This window comes from Antedon mediterranea, chromosome 10 (genome assembly GCF_964355755.1).
Source record: "Antedon mediterranea chromosome 10, ecAntMedi1.1, whole genome shotgun sequence".
Taxonomy (NCBI): Eukaryota; Metazoa; Echinodermata; class Crinoidea; order Comatulida; family Antedonidae; genus Antedon; species Antedon mediterranea.
In genome coordinates, this window is record NC_092679.1 from 1,976,156 (window position 1) to 1,998,178 (window position 22,023).

At 31.8% G+C, this 22,023-nt stretch overlaps 1 protein-coding gene across 4 annotated transcripts in view; it reads left to right on the plus strand.

The window, feature by feature from the left end:
• The window catches only part of LOC140060893 (uncharacterized), a 119,793-nt gene that overhangs the window by 47,163 nt on the left and 50,607 nt on the right, over positions 1-22,023 (plus strand). For 3 of the 4 annotated variants that reach the window (XR_011847379.1, XM_072107255.1, XM_072107256.1), the window contains exon 2: positions 7,919-8,332. Coding sequence is in view for 3 of the 4 variants with exons in the window: in XM_072107255.1 (XP_071963356.1) it covers positions 7,919-8,332 (414 nt within the window). In the remaining variant the exon portion in view is untranslated. Of the gene's footprint in view, positions 1-7,918; positions 8,333-15,707; positions 15,856-22,023 lie in introns of those variants that run through there. The other variant, XM_072107257.1, reaches the window with a different exon arrangement.

The following is a 22,023-nucleotide window of genomic DNA, read 5'->3' on the forward strand; positions in this document are numbered from 1 at the left end:
TCTGTGCCATCATAACAAGTCTTTGTAGTAATCAGTATGTGTACTGTACATTATTACTCACCATAGTCATTTATAGTGTGACAATCTGTGTTATACTATGTGTTTACATATTTACTATTATATTTATGTCAACTTCATCACTGCTTACTTGATGCAATAAAGGAAATAAATAAATAAATAAGTAAATCTCTGTGACTTTAAAATGTCCCTTTATTGATGAAGTATTTGAAAAATAATTGTACAATTACAAGAACCTACAGTAGGTGTTTAGTAAGATTCAATTGTATGTATGCTCCTGCAGTGTAATACTAATAGAATAAGATTGTGAAACCAATGAACTTAAGGGCCTGTTCAGACCTACGGAGTTATGCTTTCATATTGTACGCCTTAAAGCCCCATTCCCTACGTTTTTTTGATCTAATTTAAGATCACAAACTATATTTAATGTAAAAATAATACTATATGGTCCTATTGCGATAACTTTTTTCGTCTTTAAACGGTTAAAAATGTGAAAAATAAATCGATTCTAATAATTATAGCGGCCCGCTATAAATCCCAAAATGCATTGCGCGCGGATTGATATTTTTGTTTTTCACCTGTAATTCGCCAACTTTTCGATCGATCGTGAAGCCAAAACAAATGGAAGACTCCTAACTTTTCAGCGAAAATACCGGGGTTTCCCCAATTTGTATCAACGGAGTCTGGCAAAAATAGAAAGACAATAAATGCAGCAACTATACAACGTCAGGCTAGGTATATAGCTAGCGTACGATGTTCGTACGTTATCGATGTTTACCAGCTAGGCCTACAAAACTAAGCCTAGCTAGGCTAGGCCTAAGACCGTCCACGAGAGGTCGATCGCCGCGAGCTACTTAGGTAGTGCATTGTTTTTCACTTTTTATCATAATTTACCATAAAACGTACATTTAAGACAAGGAATGACATGGTTTAATGTTTTTAAAGTGATATATATGTATTATTTTCCAAAAAACGTCCAAAATTGCAGGGAAGGGGTCTTTAATAATGCCCTTAACTTAATCTTCAAAATTAGGCCTTTCTGTCTCGTGTCAAATCTTGGCCAAATGAAACTGCACAAAGAAGCTCTTTTTAGTATTTTGGAAAAATCCCGCATTCAAATGTAAACGAACCTTATATTTGAACAATTTCAAAGTATCAAAAGTATGGTACAAAGATTGCAGAAACAACAAACTGATAGCATCAGTTGCTATATGTTTATTCAGCAGATAATAATGTTGAGATGAATTTACAGACTTGTCAAATAGAATGACAATAACGTCATTAACTTGATTAGAATTAAAACGTTTTACATAATAAGTTTACAGAAGAAAAAGGCTGTATTGCTGACTGGGGGCTTGGACTTCAAACATGAAAGTTAGGTAGTGGGCTTGTTGCTTGAAACCAAGTCAGGTTGGGAGCTTGAGTCAAGTTGGGGGATTGAGTCAGGTAGAGGGCGTAAGTCAAGTTGGAGGTAGCAGACTTAAGTCAGGTAGCAGACTTAAGTCAGATTGTGTTGCAATGGTCAATGTGAACCTACCTCAACATTTAAAGTTTACCAAAATATTTAAAGCAAATGAATATATAATGAATTCAGCCTTAATGTTGTGGTTAACCATCAGTTTTTCTGCTTCTTTGTTTTTCAAGGCATTTGTTTAGAAACTAAACAATAAGGTATTTGTTACTTAGACCAACTGTGTTTGAACTTATTGTTTTCAATTAGTGTCTATTTAATGCAGTCTCACACTCGCATACACTAAAACACTACGTTGTCTTAGTTACAATACATCTTTTTTTAAACAGGGTTTTTTTTTAACAATGAAGAGTACAAATGAAGAGACCATTGCCTGTCCCCTTAGCAGTCTATTGACACTAAAGCTCTGTCTAACTATCAAACTTTATGTGACAAAAAAATTGTGAATAATAATATGGACATGATGATGTCATATTACCATATTTTAAACATATCACTACCGTATTTGGCCACATCAAACTTTTTTGTTAAAATAGTTTGATAGTGTAGACAGATCTTAAGGTATTTTAATGTATCAACTTAATATGTAAAATTAATTTGATGTCATCCAATTATTAATGTAGACAAAAATCTACTCAAAAGTAATAACACAAAAACACTGGAGTGAAAGTTTATCCAAGTTCCACCAATAACCTATGTACCCTGTATGTACCCATCAAAAGGTACCGGTACATTTAATATTTATTGTTGCTCTATAGATAGAAAAAAAAAACCTCACATGAAAGGATTCCTAAATCATTCTTTAAACAAGAATGTTGTAATAATGTTTGCAGAATGTATTAATAGTTTACCATACTGAACATTCTCAATCGACTACCACCAGACAAGGTTTAGATAAGTTACACCATTCTGAAAATGTTTATTTAACTCTAAATAACATTTATTGTCCGGATCTTACTGATCTTTAACGCCTTATATAGTGCTCAAAATCAGCAGATTGTCAACACAATAAACACTAGTAACAAAGACTGTAAAAATAGATATTAATATCATTGTTATTAGGGCCACTAATTGATCACTTTGTAACAAATTTGTAAATATTTTAACGAGCTTCAGCGCACGTCAGCAACTTGGACTTTGCTTTAGTATGCCAAGTTTACTCAAAATACTAATTTGATAATGGATACTGTAATCTGTTAAATTATGTACTGATAGATAGATAACAAGTTCTGAGACATTGTAATCGGCTACAAGGGAAATATCGTTGTTATCAAAATATAGAATGATTCATTTACTTATATAAATATTATATTTGAACCAATATTCTTCAATAGTTAATAATTTAAAATAAGTCTGCTGCCCTCTATCTAGTGAGATTATTCAATGCTGTTTGAACTTTCAAATCCACTATTATAATTATTGTAACAATACATTGTTGATTTTGGAGATCAAAAAAAGCATACAGAATTGAATAAGTTGAAATAAAGTAGATTTGTAATATATTATAATTATATTAATATTATACAGTAAGTACCGGTACTTTACAATTAATTTTATAAAGGCATATAAGAAATTGTAAACTATATACTGAAATTATTCAATTTTTAAACGCTAAAAAAGATGAAACCATGATTCGAACCATAATACAATGTCAGGGTTTTTTGTTAAGATTTACTTAAGGTATAATAGACCATTTGGTACCCATGTGTAATGATACTCTTGTTTTTGCCTTAAGCTCTGTCTACACTTTATATGAAAAACAAGGCCATTATACATGGCTACAGTCGCATGCTCAAATTTAGTGTTTACTGACCGACATATAGTGTGATGTAGAGTAGCGTATGCATGTGATGTGATGTGACCATATATGGACATGATGATCTAAGACATCGATGTCATATCACTACCATTTTTGGGCATAATCACTACAATATTTGGGAACACTATTTTTGTCCAACTAGTTTGATAGTGTAGACAGAGCTAAGATAGTTTCCCCAAGGACAAAGAAAATTAAAATCCGGAAAAATGAAATTCCTTACTATATTTATCATAGAAGTTACACAATAGATTGTTCCATTCAAGGCCAAATACTCATATTTTATTCCAAAATAATTATTTTTATTGATTGATTTGTTGGGGGCTTTATTGTTTTATTATTCTTGACTCGTGCATTGTGATCACTTAGTTAAAGTGTAATTAATGTTTAATCAATTTATAATGAAAAAAATTATGTGTTCAAACAAAGAGGATAAAAATACAATTGGTAAGAGATGGTTATGATGATATCATCAATATCCTAACCCTCCCACCAATCAGGTCTTTAAAAAGAAAATTAGATGATTCTTGGTATTGTATCTATAAATATTAAGTTCTATGATACAGTGTCACATATGTATCACATATGATACCTGTATCATAGGCAACAAGCCAAAACTTATCTGAAATCTATAACTTATGATCCTTCTATGCCTAATCTTATCCACAATCTAATCCTTATGATCTGATCCTCATAGGCCTAATCTTATCCACAATCTTAGCTAATCTTTATGATCCTATCCTCCTAGGCTTAATCTTATCCACAATCTAATCCTTTTGATCCTATTCTTATAGGCCTAATCTTATCCACAATCTCATCCTTATGATCCTATCCTCATAGGCCTAATCTTATCCACAATCTAATCCTTATGATCTGATCCTCATAGACCTAAATCTTATCCACAATTTAATCCTTATGATCTGATCCTCATGGACCTAAATCTTATATCCACAATCTAATCCTTATGATCTGATCCTCATAGACCTAAATCTTATCCACATTCTATAGTTCTTTTTTTGTATCCCACACTTTAGTACATTTTCATAAATAAATGAACATGGCAATAAATTGTAAATACACAATATAATGAGAATGATTGTAAACCCTGATCTCCATATAAATGAAATATGATGATTAAACTTTCAACCTATAATAATATGTTGTAAAAATGCCATTAAAATATGTATTATATTGTGCTCTATTTAAACTTAATGTCTTTTCAATGACTTTTTGACTTTTGTCGATAAATTATTTATAATTTACAAGAAAACATAAGTCATTTGTAAGTACAATGCAATCAAAAGTTTGTATTAAACAAATTAACATAAAAGCATAAATAACAACTAAATATTAGACGTGAAATGATATATTAATCATGACATCTATTAATATTACATACACTCTGTGCTGTTGAACTACTTTCAAACGATTGTTTTTATTTGTCTTGGTCATGATAAATTTGACATACGGTAATTTAATTTGTTCAGATGACTAGTAATTCGAGATTGCAATTGGTCACTCAAAGTCTGACCAACAACGAAGATAAATGTCCAGATTGATTTTTGCCAACTTACTCTATTCTCAATCCCTGTGTGTCACACATTACCCAGTGAGTGGAATGTATACAGAGTTTTCATATTTTTTACATTATAGTGTGATGATAACATAATAGATGATAGATCAAATACAAAAGGTATGAATATTATCTTGTCTATATACTTTATTCTTGTTTTAGTTTAATTTTGATAATTAGTATAATTACTTTTGAAAATATGAATTTTATAAAGGTTTTATCATCTTTTGTGATGGTCTTTTATTTGTTTTTACTTTGAATGAAACATTTAAAAAAAATTTTTTTTTTTTTTCAAAATGTAACTCAAAAGTCAAAACCTACCATCGAATTTATTTCCTAGCCAGGGGCGACATAATTTAAATTTCTATTTTTCAGTTTTATATGATAATTATTGAAAAGACCAGGTGCAAGATAGAGATAATAATCAAGATACTATGACTGCTGATTTTTCCTTTGATTGTCCGCAACGTTCCATCTGGTCCGACTTCCTCTAGTTTCACAAAGACCGGTACCTCAATCCATGAAATCTTTTAATCCTTAAAATCTTTATTTACTTATAATAATTTGTAATATTGATTGTTCATTGGATATGTATGGTTTCCTATCTAAATGATTTATATTGTATTAAGATTTATTTGTTCCACTCGATTTCACGGTTTTAAAATTAAATCCAAATAGGTTTCAAATTGTTTGTGCTTTTGATTTTAAGATTACAAATAGAATGGTGCGGTTTAGAAAACTTCCGGTATGTATAGAAACTGTGTAAGTGTAACCGTATTAGCCTATTAAAACTCTAGCCTTTTCTCTCGATTGCTGTGCTTTATTTATACACAAGGTTTGTATATTGCTGCCGACTTTTGATGTTACTGCCGGCACACGTTCATAAGGTTATTGTACTGTTGTAAAAATGTCTGGAGTGTGATGGGTAAAAATATATCTGTGAATAAAACCTATGTTAAACTCCTCTCCCAACTGCAAAATGGAAAAATTATATTGTGTCAGTTGAGGCTTAGGGATTAGAGTAGAAACAGTCCCTGACACTAGGTCAAACTTGAACCCTGGTCCTTGGAATAAGAAGGCAAGTATGTTAACCACCAAGCTACAGCAGCTCCACTACTTCAGGAAATCATTGATATAATTAAGAAATTGTCCATGTGTTAATATGTTAAAAAGTACAGTCATGGCTACCCTTGCTTAATATCTATTGTTGGATGTGAATTGTTCCTGTATGGCTAAGCGGCTGTCTTATTTAGGGGTAATATAGAATATTGATATCTATTTTGAAGATGAGCTTTGTGTGTGGCCAACAATAGCATTTTGGATGGTATCGAAACAGCAATATACTACTATTGTACTGCAGTACTACTATTGTACTGCAGTAACTAATTTCCACTGACCTTAATAAAAAAGGATAAAAATCAAACATTTGTAAATGTACCATGGAGAATAACTTATTTCAATTTTTTTTTAATAAGAGGCGCATTGTACACTGAATTTTTCCATAACAAATAAGTTTTTAAATTTTATTTTAAAAGAATCGAGAGGAGAATGATCATTATCTTAATCATTTTTAAAAAGACGCAAAAAAATGTGTCCACCAAAAGTCATAAATTTATTGCATAATTATGATTATTTTGTTGATCCACAATGCTTAACAATTATTTTTTTATTGTTTTGTTGATACTTTATTTGTAAATTTGTGATAATTTACAGATAAATTCTTAATTTAGGTTTACTGTGGACGTTCCTGTTGTATTTTATTTAATAAGGCTTTGTAAAAAAATAACTGACTTCTTGCAGCACAAGTTTGACTTTTTACATAGTAGACTTGGATAAATCCGTAATTCCTGTAATATCAGTTTTAATTAATTATTTAAAACGTGTCATTAGTAAAACATTAGTGTTCAAATGTAGTTCCAAGGACATGGTTGATGGACAGGCAGAAATATGATTGAAAGGAGCCGTGGGCGAAAAAAAAATAAGGCGTTCATCGTACCCAATGTATTAATTATGGAATTTCTTTGTCTTTAGATGCAATCCATTAAAAAAAGGGATTTTTTTTCCTTAGAGATTTAGGACTTTTTATATATAGAATTCTTACTATTCGGAATGTTAGGCTCTGTCTACACATCAAACTAATTTGACAAAAAAAAGTGTGATATGCCCAAATATGATAGTGATATTGCCATATATGGGCACATTACATTTTTTTGTCACATGAAGTTTGATAGTGTAAACAAAAAGGACCAACAAAACAAAGAAAGTGATTTTGTAAAGAAACGTTGTAATGAAAATAGCAACCTATCTATAGCTCGGGGTAAAAAGTTGGTAGAGACATATTTAATCTTTGGATTAAGATAGTTATATCCTGATAAAAAAAACGGTAGTGGGGAAGTAAATGTGCAAAAATATAGGTTGTACGAAACGAGAGTGCGAAAGTTGAGATCTATATTCATATATAATATAGGAATACGATAAAATACTTTTATTGCAACATTTGAATTTGTTAAAGTATGCAAAGTATTATTTAAAATCCATAAAAAATATCAATTCATAGAGTGATAACAAAATGTTCATCAAAGAAACTTGAAACATGATAGTACACCTTGAACAAAGAAATTAATTTTGCGATAATGATAATTTTTCAATGGTGCCGCTTTTTAATTTAATTTTAAAATTGGAACATTTAATAAAAATGAACAAAGAAGACTTTGCAACATAATTTTCTTTTTTTAATGATAATTTTATAAAAGCATTTTAATTTAAATATTTTAACAAATTGTTATACTGTAATTTAATCGTAATATAGTTCTTATGATGTATACGGTAATTTCTCTTCCAAACTTTTGATGTTCTATTATTTATTATTTAAAGTTACGTTTTTTGGTTATGCAAACCGCTATGCCAACTAAAAATTGTTAGTTGTAATAATTTTATTTAGCTTTTAATTTCAATAAAAGTTTGTTATTGGTTATGATTTTTGTCATTTTTAAAATTAAATAATTTTTAAGATTGATAGTGATATTGTTCATTTTTACAGGATCCCGCAGCTTTCTGTGAAAGATTACAAGTGCCAAAACATTTAAAACAAAACTGGATGAAAGATCAATGTACCGTTTGCACCACGTCCTCCGCGCAACTCAAGCACGAAGCAGTCTCCATGGTCCAGTCACTCGAATCAACGCAAGTTAAAAAAGACCCCATGCCAGGCAAACCACCACCAACTCTAACTGGATCACGCGATTTAGCGTCTCTACAACGTTATGTATACAGCCAACAAGGTGGCGAAAAAGACTCAAAATACCATAGACAAGTTAGACAGGGACGAGGCTATCCCAATCTTAAAGGGGCGTCGCCGGTTGTTAAAGAACAAACAAAGAAATACCTGGAAGAGAATTTTCCTGGAAATCATAGTAAAGCACAATTGGCTGCATTGATCGCCCAAAGACAGCAGGTAAGACCCAAAGTTTACACTTCCTTCAATGTAATACATCTGGTATATAATAAGCCTGCCCCTAATTTTAGGCTTATAACCATGTAAAAGTATTAACAAACTAGAGGGTACTCCGAGAGTACAAACCTCCGCCTACTGTAAAATTCCCCTACATAAAATGCCCCCTGAATATATTTTTTTTCACATTTTTTTTTATTAGTTCTAAGTGTAAATATGTTAACTGCACACTACAAAGTTGTGGATGACAGTGTGGTGTAATGGTTATGTATCCAGCCTCTCACAGTTGAGATCGCTGGTTCAAGTCCCACTGAGGTTTTTTTTTTTTTTTATTATTAGTTTTTTATTTTTTTTTTTATAGTTTTTTGTGGACCTTGATCTTTGACCCTGACCCTTCAAAATTTAACCACAATTATATGATGTGTCATTGATCATTGTGGCTAAGTTTGGTGAGAATCGGATAAAAACTGTGGTCTCTATGCAGTAAAACAGTTTTTTGTTAGTTGTGACCTTGACCTATGACCTTTCCCCCTCAAATTCGAACTCGTCCAAGCTTTTGGGGCATAGATCATTGTGTCCAAATTTGGTGAGAATCGGATAAAAACTGTGGCCTCCAGGCTGTTCACAGACACACACACAAACACCCCCACAAACACACACACACACAAACATACAGGGGTGAAAACATAACCTCCTTGGCGGAGGTAATTACTGTGGTGTTAGTAGCTATACATAAAAATGATATAGCCATTGTGCTGTTTCTTTTTCAACTTTTTTTGATCTTCTAAACATTTACATTTACACAAATGTGGTGTTAGTAACCATACATGATAATTATATAAATTCTTTTTTTTTTTTATTTTCTTCTAAACATTTACTTTTTACTCTAAAAGTTTGTATCAGAAGCAAATGCATCGATGCTGATCGGTTTGTTGAGATAATCATCATCCTGTCACTTCCATAATCTTGTACATATCAAGCATTAGAAAGAGTCTTCTTCTCAACAATAGTCGTTTATAGGTCTCTTATGGTTGTCTTTCTTCCCAACAATCGTACTAGTTATTGCCATTGTTCCAGCATTACGCATTTAAAGTTATGGATTGCAGTAAACATTGCTTAACCTCAACGCCCAAGATTACGCCTTCAAGGCCGTAATAATTTCTAATTGAAAATAACTCATCAAATTGATTCTTAAAGATCACATTTTGATCTGTGAATTGTGCCAGTATTATAGCAATTAATTAATTATATAAACATGTTTGTTATTTTTTTCATGATGTTTTTTTCATCAAAATTAAAAGAGGCTATTGATGATTTAAAAAAAATAATAGTTTGTTTTCTTTTCCATATAATAAAAGACAAATAAATTACAGCACAACTTTAGCACAACTTTTTTAAGTGACCTACTTTTTTCTTGTTTTTTGATGCATGAAGCTTTTTGTGAGATTTGATTTGTATAAGCTTTAAAAGAAAAAAAACTTTCTTTAAAGACACCTTCCCTACGTTTTATAGATCTAATTTAAGATCACTAACTAAATTAATGTAAAAATAATACTATATGGTCCCATTGGGATAACTTTTTTCGTCTTTAAATGGTTAAAAATGTGAAAAATAAGTTGATTCTAATAATGATAGCGGCCCATTATGAATCCCAATAGATATAGCTAGCGTACAATGTTCGTACGTTACCGATGTTTACCAGCTAGGCCTACAAAACTAAGCCTAGCTAGGCTAGGCCTAAAGACCGTACACGAGAGGTCATTCGCCGCGAGCTACTTAGGTAGTGCATTGTTTCTCACTTTTTATCATAATTTACCATAAAACGTATATTTAAGACAAGGAATGACCTGGTTTAATGTTTTTAAAGTAATAATATGTATTATTTTTACAAAAGGTCACAAATTGTAGGGAAGGTGTCTTTAAATGCTCGAGGGCAATCATGATACAATTCATGGTTCCTAGAAATGCTGACTAAATGAGGCCTGCTTCCCGACGGAAAGCACTTGCTTTTCCCAGGAGGGGAAGGGGCCTAGAAATAACTCCTCTACCTCTGCTGCCACCACTTTAGTTCCTCTGCACCCAAGAAACTGTATTGCAGGTTTGAGTCCTACATTAAACTTGTTAAAGCAAAATGTCTGGAATTACTGAAAACATGTGACAATGTGATATTTACAACTGTAACGCAGAAGGCTAATTCATTTAAGCTAGTGACACCATTCCTTTGAGCGCTTCAAGTTAGTTATGTTTAGGAAATGCCGCATTTTTTATTGAATTTGACATAATTGAGCCAATGCTTGTACCGTTAACATTGATGCTAAACTCTATTGGGTATTAAATATGTACTAAAGAAAACATGATTTATACAGTTTGATTGATCTAAAGATATTTTTGGGAAGGAAATCTGGTAAGAACATTGAGGGTTTAGCCGGCTTGTTTTGTCAGCCTAATTTTAAATCATGAACTAAAATTAAAGGATGTTTTAAATTTTGCCACAAGTTTGAAATGTAATTCTATTATAATTTCTAAAGAACGTCTATTGTTAGTAATAACGTTAAAGGTATTTCTAAATAAACAGTCATTTCCATAAAAGCTTGACAAATTAGAAAAGCTTTCTGAATTTAAGGTCGTTGAAGGTTGTTGAAGACGAGAAATGCCATTTATTTAATTTAGTTTGAGACTTTTTTTTTACTAGTTTCAAAGAGACGCTTTATTTTTATCACTCAAACCCATTGCCAACCATCAAGCCATTCATGCATACTTGTTATTTTAGTGGTTTCAAGAATGAAGATTAGATAGAAACTGAAATTCCACCTAAGATTTAACGACTACTTTTATCTACTTTACTTAACTTTACGATTACAACAAGACTATTTTCTATCCCATTATGTATGGTTAAGTTTAATAGTAGAAATCTCTTAATAAATATGTCAGTAGAAAGAATTTTCTAAGAGCTTGGAAGTAAAAAGTCTCAAATGATTAGAAACACATGGTGGATATTGTTCTTTCACGACAGAAACATGTTAAATTAGTAACTTAAGGAAGTACTGATTATTTAAAGTTGAATCTTTTATTATCCTCCGTCAAAGATCCTTTATTTTCGGCAGGGTAACTGCTACTTTGTTGATTTCCAGGTGGGGGTCTTCTAGAGGTCTTGGGGTTGTGAACAGTTCATTGATGTGCCCTCCTTCCGGTCTTGTTTAAGTTGGGGACTGCTACGTGCTAAGTTGCTACTAGTAAAAGGAAAAGCTTGTACTTTTATCTTCCTGTAATTATCGTCTTAATCTGAGAAAAAGAAAGAATAATTCCAATTAAATGAATTAACTTATTTATTATTTCCTTCTCTATTGGTATAAATTTTCTTATTTCCTGTTAGGCTAAAAATATGAAAAGAAAGAGATTTCTAATCTTCCTGTCGAAAAAAAAAATGTGTTGAACTTGAGAAGAACATTTCTGATTGAATAGTTTCTTTTCTTTTTTGCTTAATTTGATAATCAAGTTTTTTCAGATTTTCCTAATGTTTAGGTAAAAAAATATCTTGAAAACATCTTATCATCTTTTATCTTTTTAGTCGCGTGGAAGCGACTCTATAGTTCACTATGTCGGTCGGTCGGTCTGTCTGTCGGTCTGTCAGTCTGTCGGTCCGGTATCACTATGCGTTTTATCGCTTTCTGACCTTATCTTGATATCAGTTTAATCTAACTAAGTCAATTTTTCACAGTATATTCCTTATGGCCAGGAATCGATGTGGTTATGTTTTCACGGTGCGCAATAAAAAATTACACGGTCTACACACGATTTAACGAAATCAAGTTTGTAATCATATCTTCACAACCATGAATCACAATTAAATAAAATTTGGTACTTATAAATTTCAGGGCATAAATCATCATATAGCAATACAATTACGTGCGTAGCGCATGTAACGCATGCGTACGCGCGCTTAAAATTTTCAAAATTTATTTTCGATGAAATAAGAGTACGTTTCAGTCAATTTTAAGCGTTTACAAAATTGCCATGAGTGCGCAGATTTTTGCGCGCGCACTGCGCGTTAATTGTTATTGCGCACTCTTTTTGCCCGATTTCTGTTTTCTTGACTTACTTTTCAACTCGAAATTACGTTATACGAGCTCGTCAAAAGTGACAGGCTACGCACGTGTAAATTAAAAAATATAACTGTTTTTAAACATTTCAACATTTTTAAACATGTTCAGTCATTTCGGTCAGTTGGTAGGTTGGTCGGTCGGTCGGTAAACACTAAGCACGCGACTGCAGCCATCTATATGGCCTTGTTAATACTAATTGTTAATTGTTAATACATTTAACATTTGTTGAAAACTAACTTTAAATTTTCCTAATTTTGTCATAGTTTGTACAGTGAATTCAATCCATTATAACAAAGTCAATTTATTAAGACATTAACAATGGAAAAATCCAACAAGAATAAAGTAAGGTGTGAGCTTTGCACCAATGGGATTAATACCTCATCTCCAAAGGTGGAAGGCGCATCCTGTACGCATCAGTGGCCTAATCCTCAGGATTAGGTCAAAGGATTAGGTAACGCTTGAGATTTACAGAGAAACCTAATTAACTTGTCTTTGGAGTTTCTACAGCATGCACTTGTTCACTGTGCTTTAAACAATTTGAGTTAGTTTTCAGAAATTAAATTAAAGGTAGTCTACCGCACACATTTGGAAGTATTTTGACAGATTTGTGGATAAGACTAAGGGGATAAGATTGATCAACAACATGATGCTCTGATTATGAGTCCTTCTACAGTTAAAATGAGGATCAGAAATTATGAATTTGAACCTCATAATAGATCTGCTAGAAAGGTATGTTTAATTGGTTGTTTTTTGGTAGTGTCTAGAAATAATTGGGTCAATGTCAAAAGATTTTACATAAACAACATCTTAATAACATTAAGAACTAGAGGGTACTCCGAGAGTACAAACCTCCGCCTACTGTAAAATTCCCCTACATAAAATGCCCCCTGGATAATTTTTTTTTTACATTTTTTTTTATTAGTTCTAAGTGTAAATATGTTAACTGCACACTACAAAGTTGTGGATGACAGTGTGGTGTAATGGTTATGTATCCAGCCTCTCACAGTTGAGATCGCTGGTTCAAGCCCCACTGAGGTTTTTTTTTTTTAATTTTTTTTTTGTTTTTTGTGGACCTTGATATTTGACCCTGACCCTTCAAAATTTAACCATAATTATATGATGTGTCATTGATCATTGTGGCTAAGTTGAGAATCGGATCCAAACTGTGGTCTCTAGGCAGTAAATTTGTTTTTTGTTAGTTGTGACCTTGACCTATGACCTTTCCCCCTCAAATTCGAACTCGTCAGAGCTTTTTTGGCATAGATCATTGTGTCCAAATTTGGTTAGAATCGGATAAAAACTGTGGCCTCCAGGCTGTTCACAGACACACACACAAACACACACACACCAACACACACACGCACACATACAGGGGTGAAAACATAACCTCCTTGGCGGAGGTAATTATTGCCTAACATAACATTTAACAAATGTGTGAAAGACAATTCAAATAACATAGAGTTAGATGAATTAAAAGATAATTTTAATTATAACATTTTTTTTTTGGTACAAATATTTTTTGGAAAAGGTTTCCAAATTTTGAATCAATTACTTCACCTTACTTAACATTCAATAAGGCATGTGCTATTTTTCAATAAGACGAAAACATGTTTTTAAAAGTTTTAGCAAGGAAAATAGTTAAACTCAGTATTATAAATCATATATTAAGACTGTTGGTTTTATCCAGCTGTTTTGGTACCTTTAAATTAACACCGAGTCCTTGTACACTAAGTAATCTGATTGGTTAATATTAAGTCAGAAATTTAAACAAGATGGTTACTTATGCTGCTCATTACTGCCAATCAGAACAGCTCTTTAATTTTGTTGAGCTTAACGAGAGAAACAGAGGTGTATCGAAAACTTGTTTGAGAACCTAACTACTCAAACTTTATAAAACAATTTAAGTAAATTTTGAGATAATAAATTATTAAATGTATATAATTTCTGTCTGAAATGAAACAACACTTATAATTAAATTGTATAATTAATAACAAATGAGTGTATTTTTAATTTTTATTTAAAGCACTGTATGATTTGTGGACCTTTCTGGTTTTTAAAATGTGTACATATTCTTGAGATTGAACCATGTCATGGAAAAAAGAAAACAAAGTGTCTTGTAACTTTACTTAGAAATCTTAGAAACTAATCACGTTTAATTTCTAAAGGAAAGTAAATTGATTGTTATACCTTTAAAATTAAACACATTGCCTCTATTCATTTCAAAATCCATTAACTTCTTTTGGAAGATAACTACTTTATAAGAACCATTACATAGACAATACAGGTAAAAGCCAATAATAGGATTAAACTTTGCAAGTGAGGCAATTGAAGTTGAACATGCGGCGGCAAGGCGCAAAGAAGCCATTGTATCTCTTATTGTCATTGTTTCTTTAAACTATTGTTTGTATCATGGTGTATTACTCATACTCAATTAACATAAGTTGATTCAACTCAAGTCTGACCCTTATCTGATGCTCAATATCCCTTCACATACTATACACATTTTTGATTTCTTTTAGAAATTATAGACTAGTTCTGTAGGACATCTAAATTTGAATGGACACAATAAAATTATAATTTAAACACATAATCTCTACAGTAAAGTACTTTACATATATCATTTTAACTAATAAACTTTGGTTTTTTGTTTGTATTTTCTATTTTTAATTATTGTTTTCTTTTAATATCATAAGTCTCTTTGTTGTGTTTCATTAATATGATATATGTAGGTGTCACTAAGCTGAGAAAACTTTAGGCTTTTCTATTCTTCAAAAGGTGTAATTAAAAACTTCCAAACATGCTTCTATCTAGTTAAATTGAATTAATTTGGATAAGTAGGTTAATAAAACAAGACTTCGCAACTTTTAAACATCTTATACTACATTATAAATAAGTAACTTCTTGTTCACTGTTGTTGTATTAATTAATGTTTAGTTTATCTTTTTAAGTAATCTTCCCCATTTAATAAATGGATTGATTCAAAGCTCTTGTTTAGCTTTATAAACCGATTATTCCAGTGCATGAACAATAAACTATCTACTTGATGTTATCACTTAGAGGGAGCCCTCTTCTGTGCATCATCAATATTATTTGAGATCTAGCAGAGTTAATGTACTGCTCTCTTAATGAACACACAACTGATACTGTAGTAGCAGACTATCAATATTATTAGCAGACTATACCATGTGTTATGCCTGATGCGTTGATGTTCTGAGGGGAGAAACCTTTGCAATAATCATTTTAGTGTTCAGCAACTATTGTGGACAAGACCTATCTAAGGCACTATCAAAAAGTGCTGTGGTGTTATTTAGTTCAGCAAAGTAGCCCCTGCGGCTGGTGGACAATCAACATTCGTAAACTTAGACACTTTTGTAACAATTAATCATGGATATTTATACAAATCTGTATGCTGATGTTTACTTGGTTGGTGCATTCATTTATCTATTACATCGTATAAATTAGGCCTAACCATATTTTAATTAGATTTGTTAGTTTTGCTTGTTGAGGTGTATGGCATTTTCAACTAAGGTTCGACAGTTCGATCTTGTGAACAAGTGTTCCGAACAAAATACCTACCATAATTTTTTATGAAGCTTGATTATTTAGGGGTTAGGTAGATGTATTTGCCTTTCAAAATAATATAATGAAAAACTATTTTAAATCTCTGTCTTACTGTGCAATACAACAACACTGCAAAAGTAGATCTATGTACTTCAATAATACCATCATTAATATCGAGTTATTGCAACATTAATTTAATAAAATCCCTGAAGAATAAACTCAATATAAACTGCAAACAAAACAAAAAGCTAATATTCATGAACAGAAATTTTTTTTTTCTTATGCATCCAACAGACAGCTATTAACTAGGATGGCTAAACTATTTAATAATTTAGCATGCTTATAAACTAAGTCTCATTTGAGGCTTAGGGAGTGGAGTTGAAAGAGTTGTGTATGAGTTTACAACCCTGGCACTAGGTCTGGATTTAAATTAGAAATTGATCTACATCATAAAGAAATATTTAATATTTATGCTGATTTTATTTGTTTTATTATTTATATTTCAGTCTGTTTTTTTAATTTATTGAATTTCAATAAATTAATTTATTCTAAATAATATAGAGGTAAAGTCCAGATTAGCCCAATTTCTCAAATTTGACCTGATGATATTACAGTAATAAGAATAATACTAAAATCTAGGTCCCTACTGGTCAGTACTTGGAGGATGAATCATGATTCTGTAATTCTGTACTTAAATTATTTTAACATAAAATTCAACCATGCACACTTTTCTAATTATTTATTCTATAGCTCAGAGGGAGCTTAAACAGGATTAAATAAGATTAAAACCAAATAGCCTAATAAACAATCACTATTTCATTGTTAAATCAAAATTAATTTCGTTTGGTTTATGCATTCAATAATTCAATATACATATGACCTACATATTTTTTTTCAATTAATTTCAGCAAATTCTGATTCATTTTCCCCCCCTTATAAGCATATTGAATGTGTGTGTTTTGAGTATGCGCCCACCCTTAACACTTACTATATTACATCACGCATCATTGCTGTTAATTTTTGTTGAATGACTTCACGGTACATCAAAGGGTCCGAAATTCATCAGTGCACACTTCACATCCTATGTGTGTAATTTGTTACCTAGTGGCGTTGGAATTTCACGAGGTTTTAACCGGTACTGTTCAACTCTTTTACTTTTTCTGTTAAAACTATCAGCGTAAATACCTTTACGAATCTTTGCAAATTGAATTCATTAGCGGCCTGTGTGTTGGAGACTAACCAGACAAACTTTGGTTTATGCTAAAAACCAAGGTAAACTACAATCTGTTCAAAATTTTTTCAGTATCCACCAATTTAATTTATTAGTATAATAAAATGTGTAACACAAAAAAAATGGTCTATTTATACTTTGAATTTGGATTCTAAAGTGTTTTTTTTTTAGTAATACCTAAAATAAATGTTATTACCATTGTGTGTGGTGTACAGTAGTTCATTTCTTTGTGATAATACTTAGAAAAAAGCTCATTAATTTTACAATTTAAACATTTATCAGAAACTTGATTGAAGAATTTAAATGCAAAATCTGCCTGTTCCTGAAATAAAGACTGGTTGTTGCAGAACAGACAAACATTCCATCATCAGACAATTCAGTCATTCATTCAAATTATCTGTAGTATTTTTTTAATTAATTTCACTGAATCCAGCTACCATTACACCCACCTTTCCACTCCAAGAAACCACCAATCCCTCTACCCAAAGAACCCCGACCAACCCTCCCACCCTACTGTAAACAGCCTCTTACCCTCCATTCGCTGACAATCCCAGTCACCTAAGAAGCCACCAATCCCCCTATCCCAAGAACCCCGATGAACCCTCCCACTCTACTGTAAGGAGCCTCCATTTGCTGATATTCCCAGCCACCTAAGAAGCCTCTTTCTAGCTTTATTGTACTGATTTTCCGCTCACCCTTGATGTTTCTCTATACATCTGTGAATAAATTAATGTTTTTACGATTCTGGGTGTAACTCAAAACATCTCTGCCAAGTTGGTTGCTCTAATTTCCAAATGCGGTGAATGCATTACCAGTGAAATACAATTTCCAGCGACGATATTAGATGGTAGTTTTAGCCTTGCCAATTAGGACACGGATATAGTTCCTATCCTGGTAGGTGTAGGTTACTCCATGCTAAATGTGTTTATGTACGATGATTTTAGCGCTATTGGTTGTACACTAGGCTTACTTCAGGTTTTTTTTGCAAAAAAATGTTTTAGCATTGGCATTCTTCTAAAAGTTATGCTTTGTTGAGGAGAATATATTTGGGGTTGTAACCTTAGACAAAGACACTAATAGTTGGAAACAAGTATAGATATTCAGCTGGATGTTTATTTATAGCCTTAATTTGAAAATGAAATGCAAAATGAAAGATCTGACTGAAAATGTGCTTTAAAAGGTCCTTCAAGTCGTTTACATCAAACGCCATAACGATTACGTTAAAAGAATTATGTGGAACTAGATTTTTAACTTGCTTGGGAGTAGCCTCATCTGTTGAAAGCAATGTATGGACATAAGATCTGTCAGTCACTTCGATTGACAAGTGGACAATGACCCCTAGTAATGCCAATTCAATGGTCATTGGTCAGTGAAGATGTCAACTGTTGAGTTATCTAGTGTTTGTATTTGTATTACTTGGATGTTAAGTATTGACTGATGATTAGGCCAATTCACAAGTTTACCTTTCAGCAAACAATTCTCTTTCTGTTGTATTATTCTTCAAATAAATCTTGAGAATTAATTCAAAAAAAAAAAAATTACCAGCTGATAAGTCTTACTCTACGCCAGGTAAACAAATTCTCTGATACAGGCTAACATACGGTTATTAATTAATAAGCGGGATCCCGCTTAAAAAATTCTCCCTGAAAAAAACAATGCAAAAGATAAAAAGCATGATTAGCACTTTAAACATTTAAAACAACAGTTTGAATGACTTCCTCCACTGTTACTACTGATAGGACTGTACATTTGTAAGTTGACCTTCATCTAAATGTTCCATCTGAAAGACGGTGCACTATTTGACTTTATTCTACAATATGATGAGCAGATTTTTCCAAAATAACTAGTAAGAATCGTCAAATGACTGTATAAGACTACCAGTTGAATTCTGAGCTTAATGACGCTCCTAAAAGCAACTTCTATTGTATAAAACCGCATTACAAGAGTACATACCATTATTAATAATTCTTGTCAGCTTTCCACGGGATCATTATGAGTTCATGACCTAGAGTACATTGCATTAATGTGCTGGCAATAATACCTTTGTTTTTACATTGCTTTTATAATATTATTTAAATTTTATATTAGCATTGGAAAGTGGTTAATAATGCATGATTAAAAAAAGACACCGACAAATTCTAAAATAGGATGGAAGCTGCAGTGGGAGAATATAGTATTAGTTTGAATGTAGAGGTACTGTTACAGTTAAGGTACTGTTACAGTTAAGGTACTGTTACAGTTAAGGTATGCCTATAAAAGCAAAGCGGTATTCTATCTATTGTAACTTTGTACAGGTATTCTTTTGTATTCAAAAGTCATGAGTGTCGGTATTCGTAATTTGTACATCTACTGTACGCCACTTCAGGATAAATATACAGAAAGAAGACAATTCCTACGTTTAGGACGAATGTAATATGAGAGCCCTATTCAAGTCACAATGGTCTGTTGAAACGATAACCTTTACGTTTTAAAATAGGTCATACAAGTAGACACTCATGGAAAAGAATAAATAAATACAATTAACATTGTTTGGAATTAAAATTCACGACGATTATCTGTAAAGACTATTTCTATCGTCATTTTGTTGATATAATACTACCGTAAATAGATGAGACTTAGTATCTCTTAAGTCGTACTTATTGATTGCTGGTGTTATTTTTCAATTGATTTACAAACCGTATTTACTGAATCTATTGTATAGCAGATGTAACTTAAGATCCCAGTCAATTTACTGTCTATTATTGCCGTATTTACAGATACGAAACTCTTTAGATTATCAGTCCTTGTGTCGTTCACCTTTCGGTTTATATTTCAGTCTGCGAACGTAAAGTTACATTTTAACGCTTTTTATATAGATGATATTTCCGTTACGCTCATTAACTGGGTGCCGATAAGCGAGGAATTAATTATTTTGAGAGTTTACTTCTATGCGATAAAAACAGACGAATTGGAGAACCTTTTGATTTACGTTGGTTCAATGATGTGGAACCTGTCATGAATTGTATGTATCAGCAATTTTCTTTATGACTTTTCTCGCTGTAATTACTCAATTCTTAGCCTTTTCTAACCCATTTTATTACAATTAAACTGTGTAGGAGGTAAAATAGAAAAGATCCAATATCATTTACCGTTTTCAGAGTGAATACAAACATTTTGACACTATTTCTAGTTCCAGTAATTTAAAACCGAAATGAATAATGAGTTTTTTACGTATCGCGCATACCACAAGTTTTTAATTAAATAAACTATTTATGGGTTTTTTTTTTTACAATTATAAATTATATAGTCCCCTTAATGTTTAGTACATACAGAAAAAAAGTATTTAAAGAGAGGAATTATTTCGAGGAGTAACTTTGTTAAAGGTTCATATACAGAGGCAGTATGATTAGTTTTATTAGCTCTTTGCGGCAGGCTGTGGCTTCGTACTTTTATTATTCGTTTCCTAAATGCAAGAAATTTGAGTTATAAACTAATTATCACACACAGTAATTCCCAATTTGGAGATTATGGTATAATTTTATTATACCTTTGGTTCTGATAGTTAGCCAAAATAAAATTCTCAGATGGACGATCGTGTTGAAGTTGACAAGCTCTACCTACCGTCAACGTGAGTCTACTGATCCTGCGTGTATCAATATAATACAAGTAGCCCAGGGGGATGTATTGAATACTATGAAGGTATGAAACGCACATGTCCTAACCAGGCGAAAAGAACCAACCCCTTTAGGCTAGGTGATCAGCTCAAAAACTTGAGTGTGTTGGCTGTGTTATTATTCTGTGTGCCTTGAGGCTGATCGACGTATGTGCAAGATTAATACCAGGAAGAGGTATAGGTAGTTGTATTTCAACGATCCAATCATATACAACACAGATGTTGTCATGGTAGGTTCAATACAAGAAACTCTATAGGATTAGTTTTACTGTACTGGAATATAATAATGCAGAATTTCCATATTTGGCAGGTAGGGATATTTAAAGGATAGATTTTTTTTTTATTGGCAACAGTACAATGCACTCTCATTAGTTGACTACTTTAAGTACATCTGTGAAATTTTATTATCCCCTTTTATGTATTACTTTTATAATTATACATGAACTATTGTTTATGATGTATAAGTATTTTGCAATAGTGGTATGAAAAGTTACGAATTTGAAATTTTTTTAAATTCAAAACTTGTATAGGCATATGTTTTACTGTAATTATTGGAAAAAATTTGAAAACTGTGTTGTAACAAGTTTTTAATCCAATTAGTTAAATGTTAAAAAGAAATTTCTAAATTATAAACTTTTGTGTACAGGCTTGATATGAATTTGAATTTGTCCAGACAGAAAAAAATGTTTGTACAATACTATAGTTTGTGTATAAACCATTCATTTCTTCTGTCTAATGGTTCTCATATAAATTCTCTAATTATATCATTTGCTTAACTTGTGTTAAATAAGTCTGTGCTATTCTTCACAAAGACTCGTGCTAAAATCCTCCGGTAATTAAATATCCCAACACTTGAGCACACATCCCACACTTAGTAATGTCTTGCTTAACTGGCAGTATCATAGTCAGTAAAGATAACACATCAGTTACTGTTTAGCCACGTTTAATGTTTTTAATTACATTATCGCAACTGATAGTGCTAGATTGAGATTTTGTTTCTTATTGTAGACAAGCTGGGCCGTCTGTGTACTAAAACAAACAATGCTGTATGTATGCATACCAAATGTGTACAATAAATATGGATAAACTAAAACACAAACACAGCTGTAGTACTAGTAGTAGTAGGGGTAGCATTTTCCAAATTAAC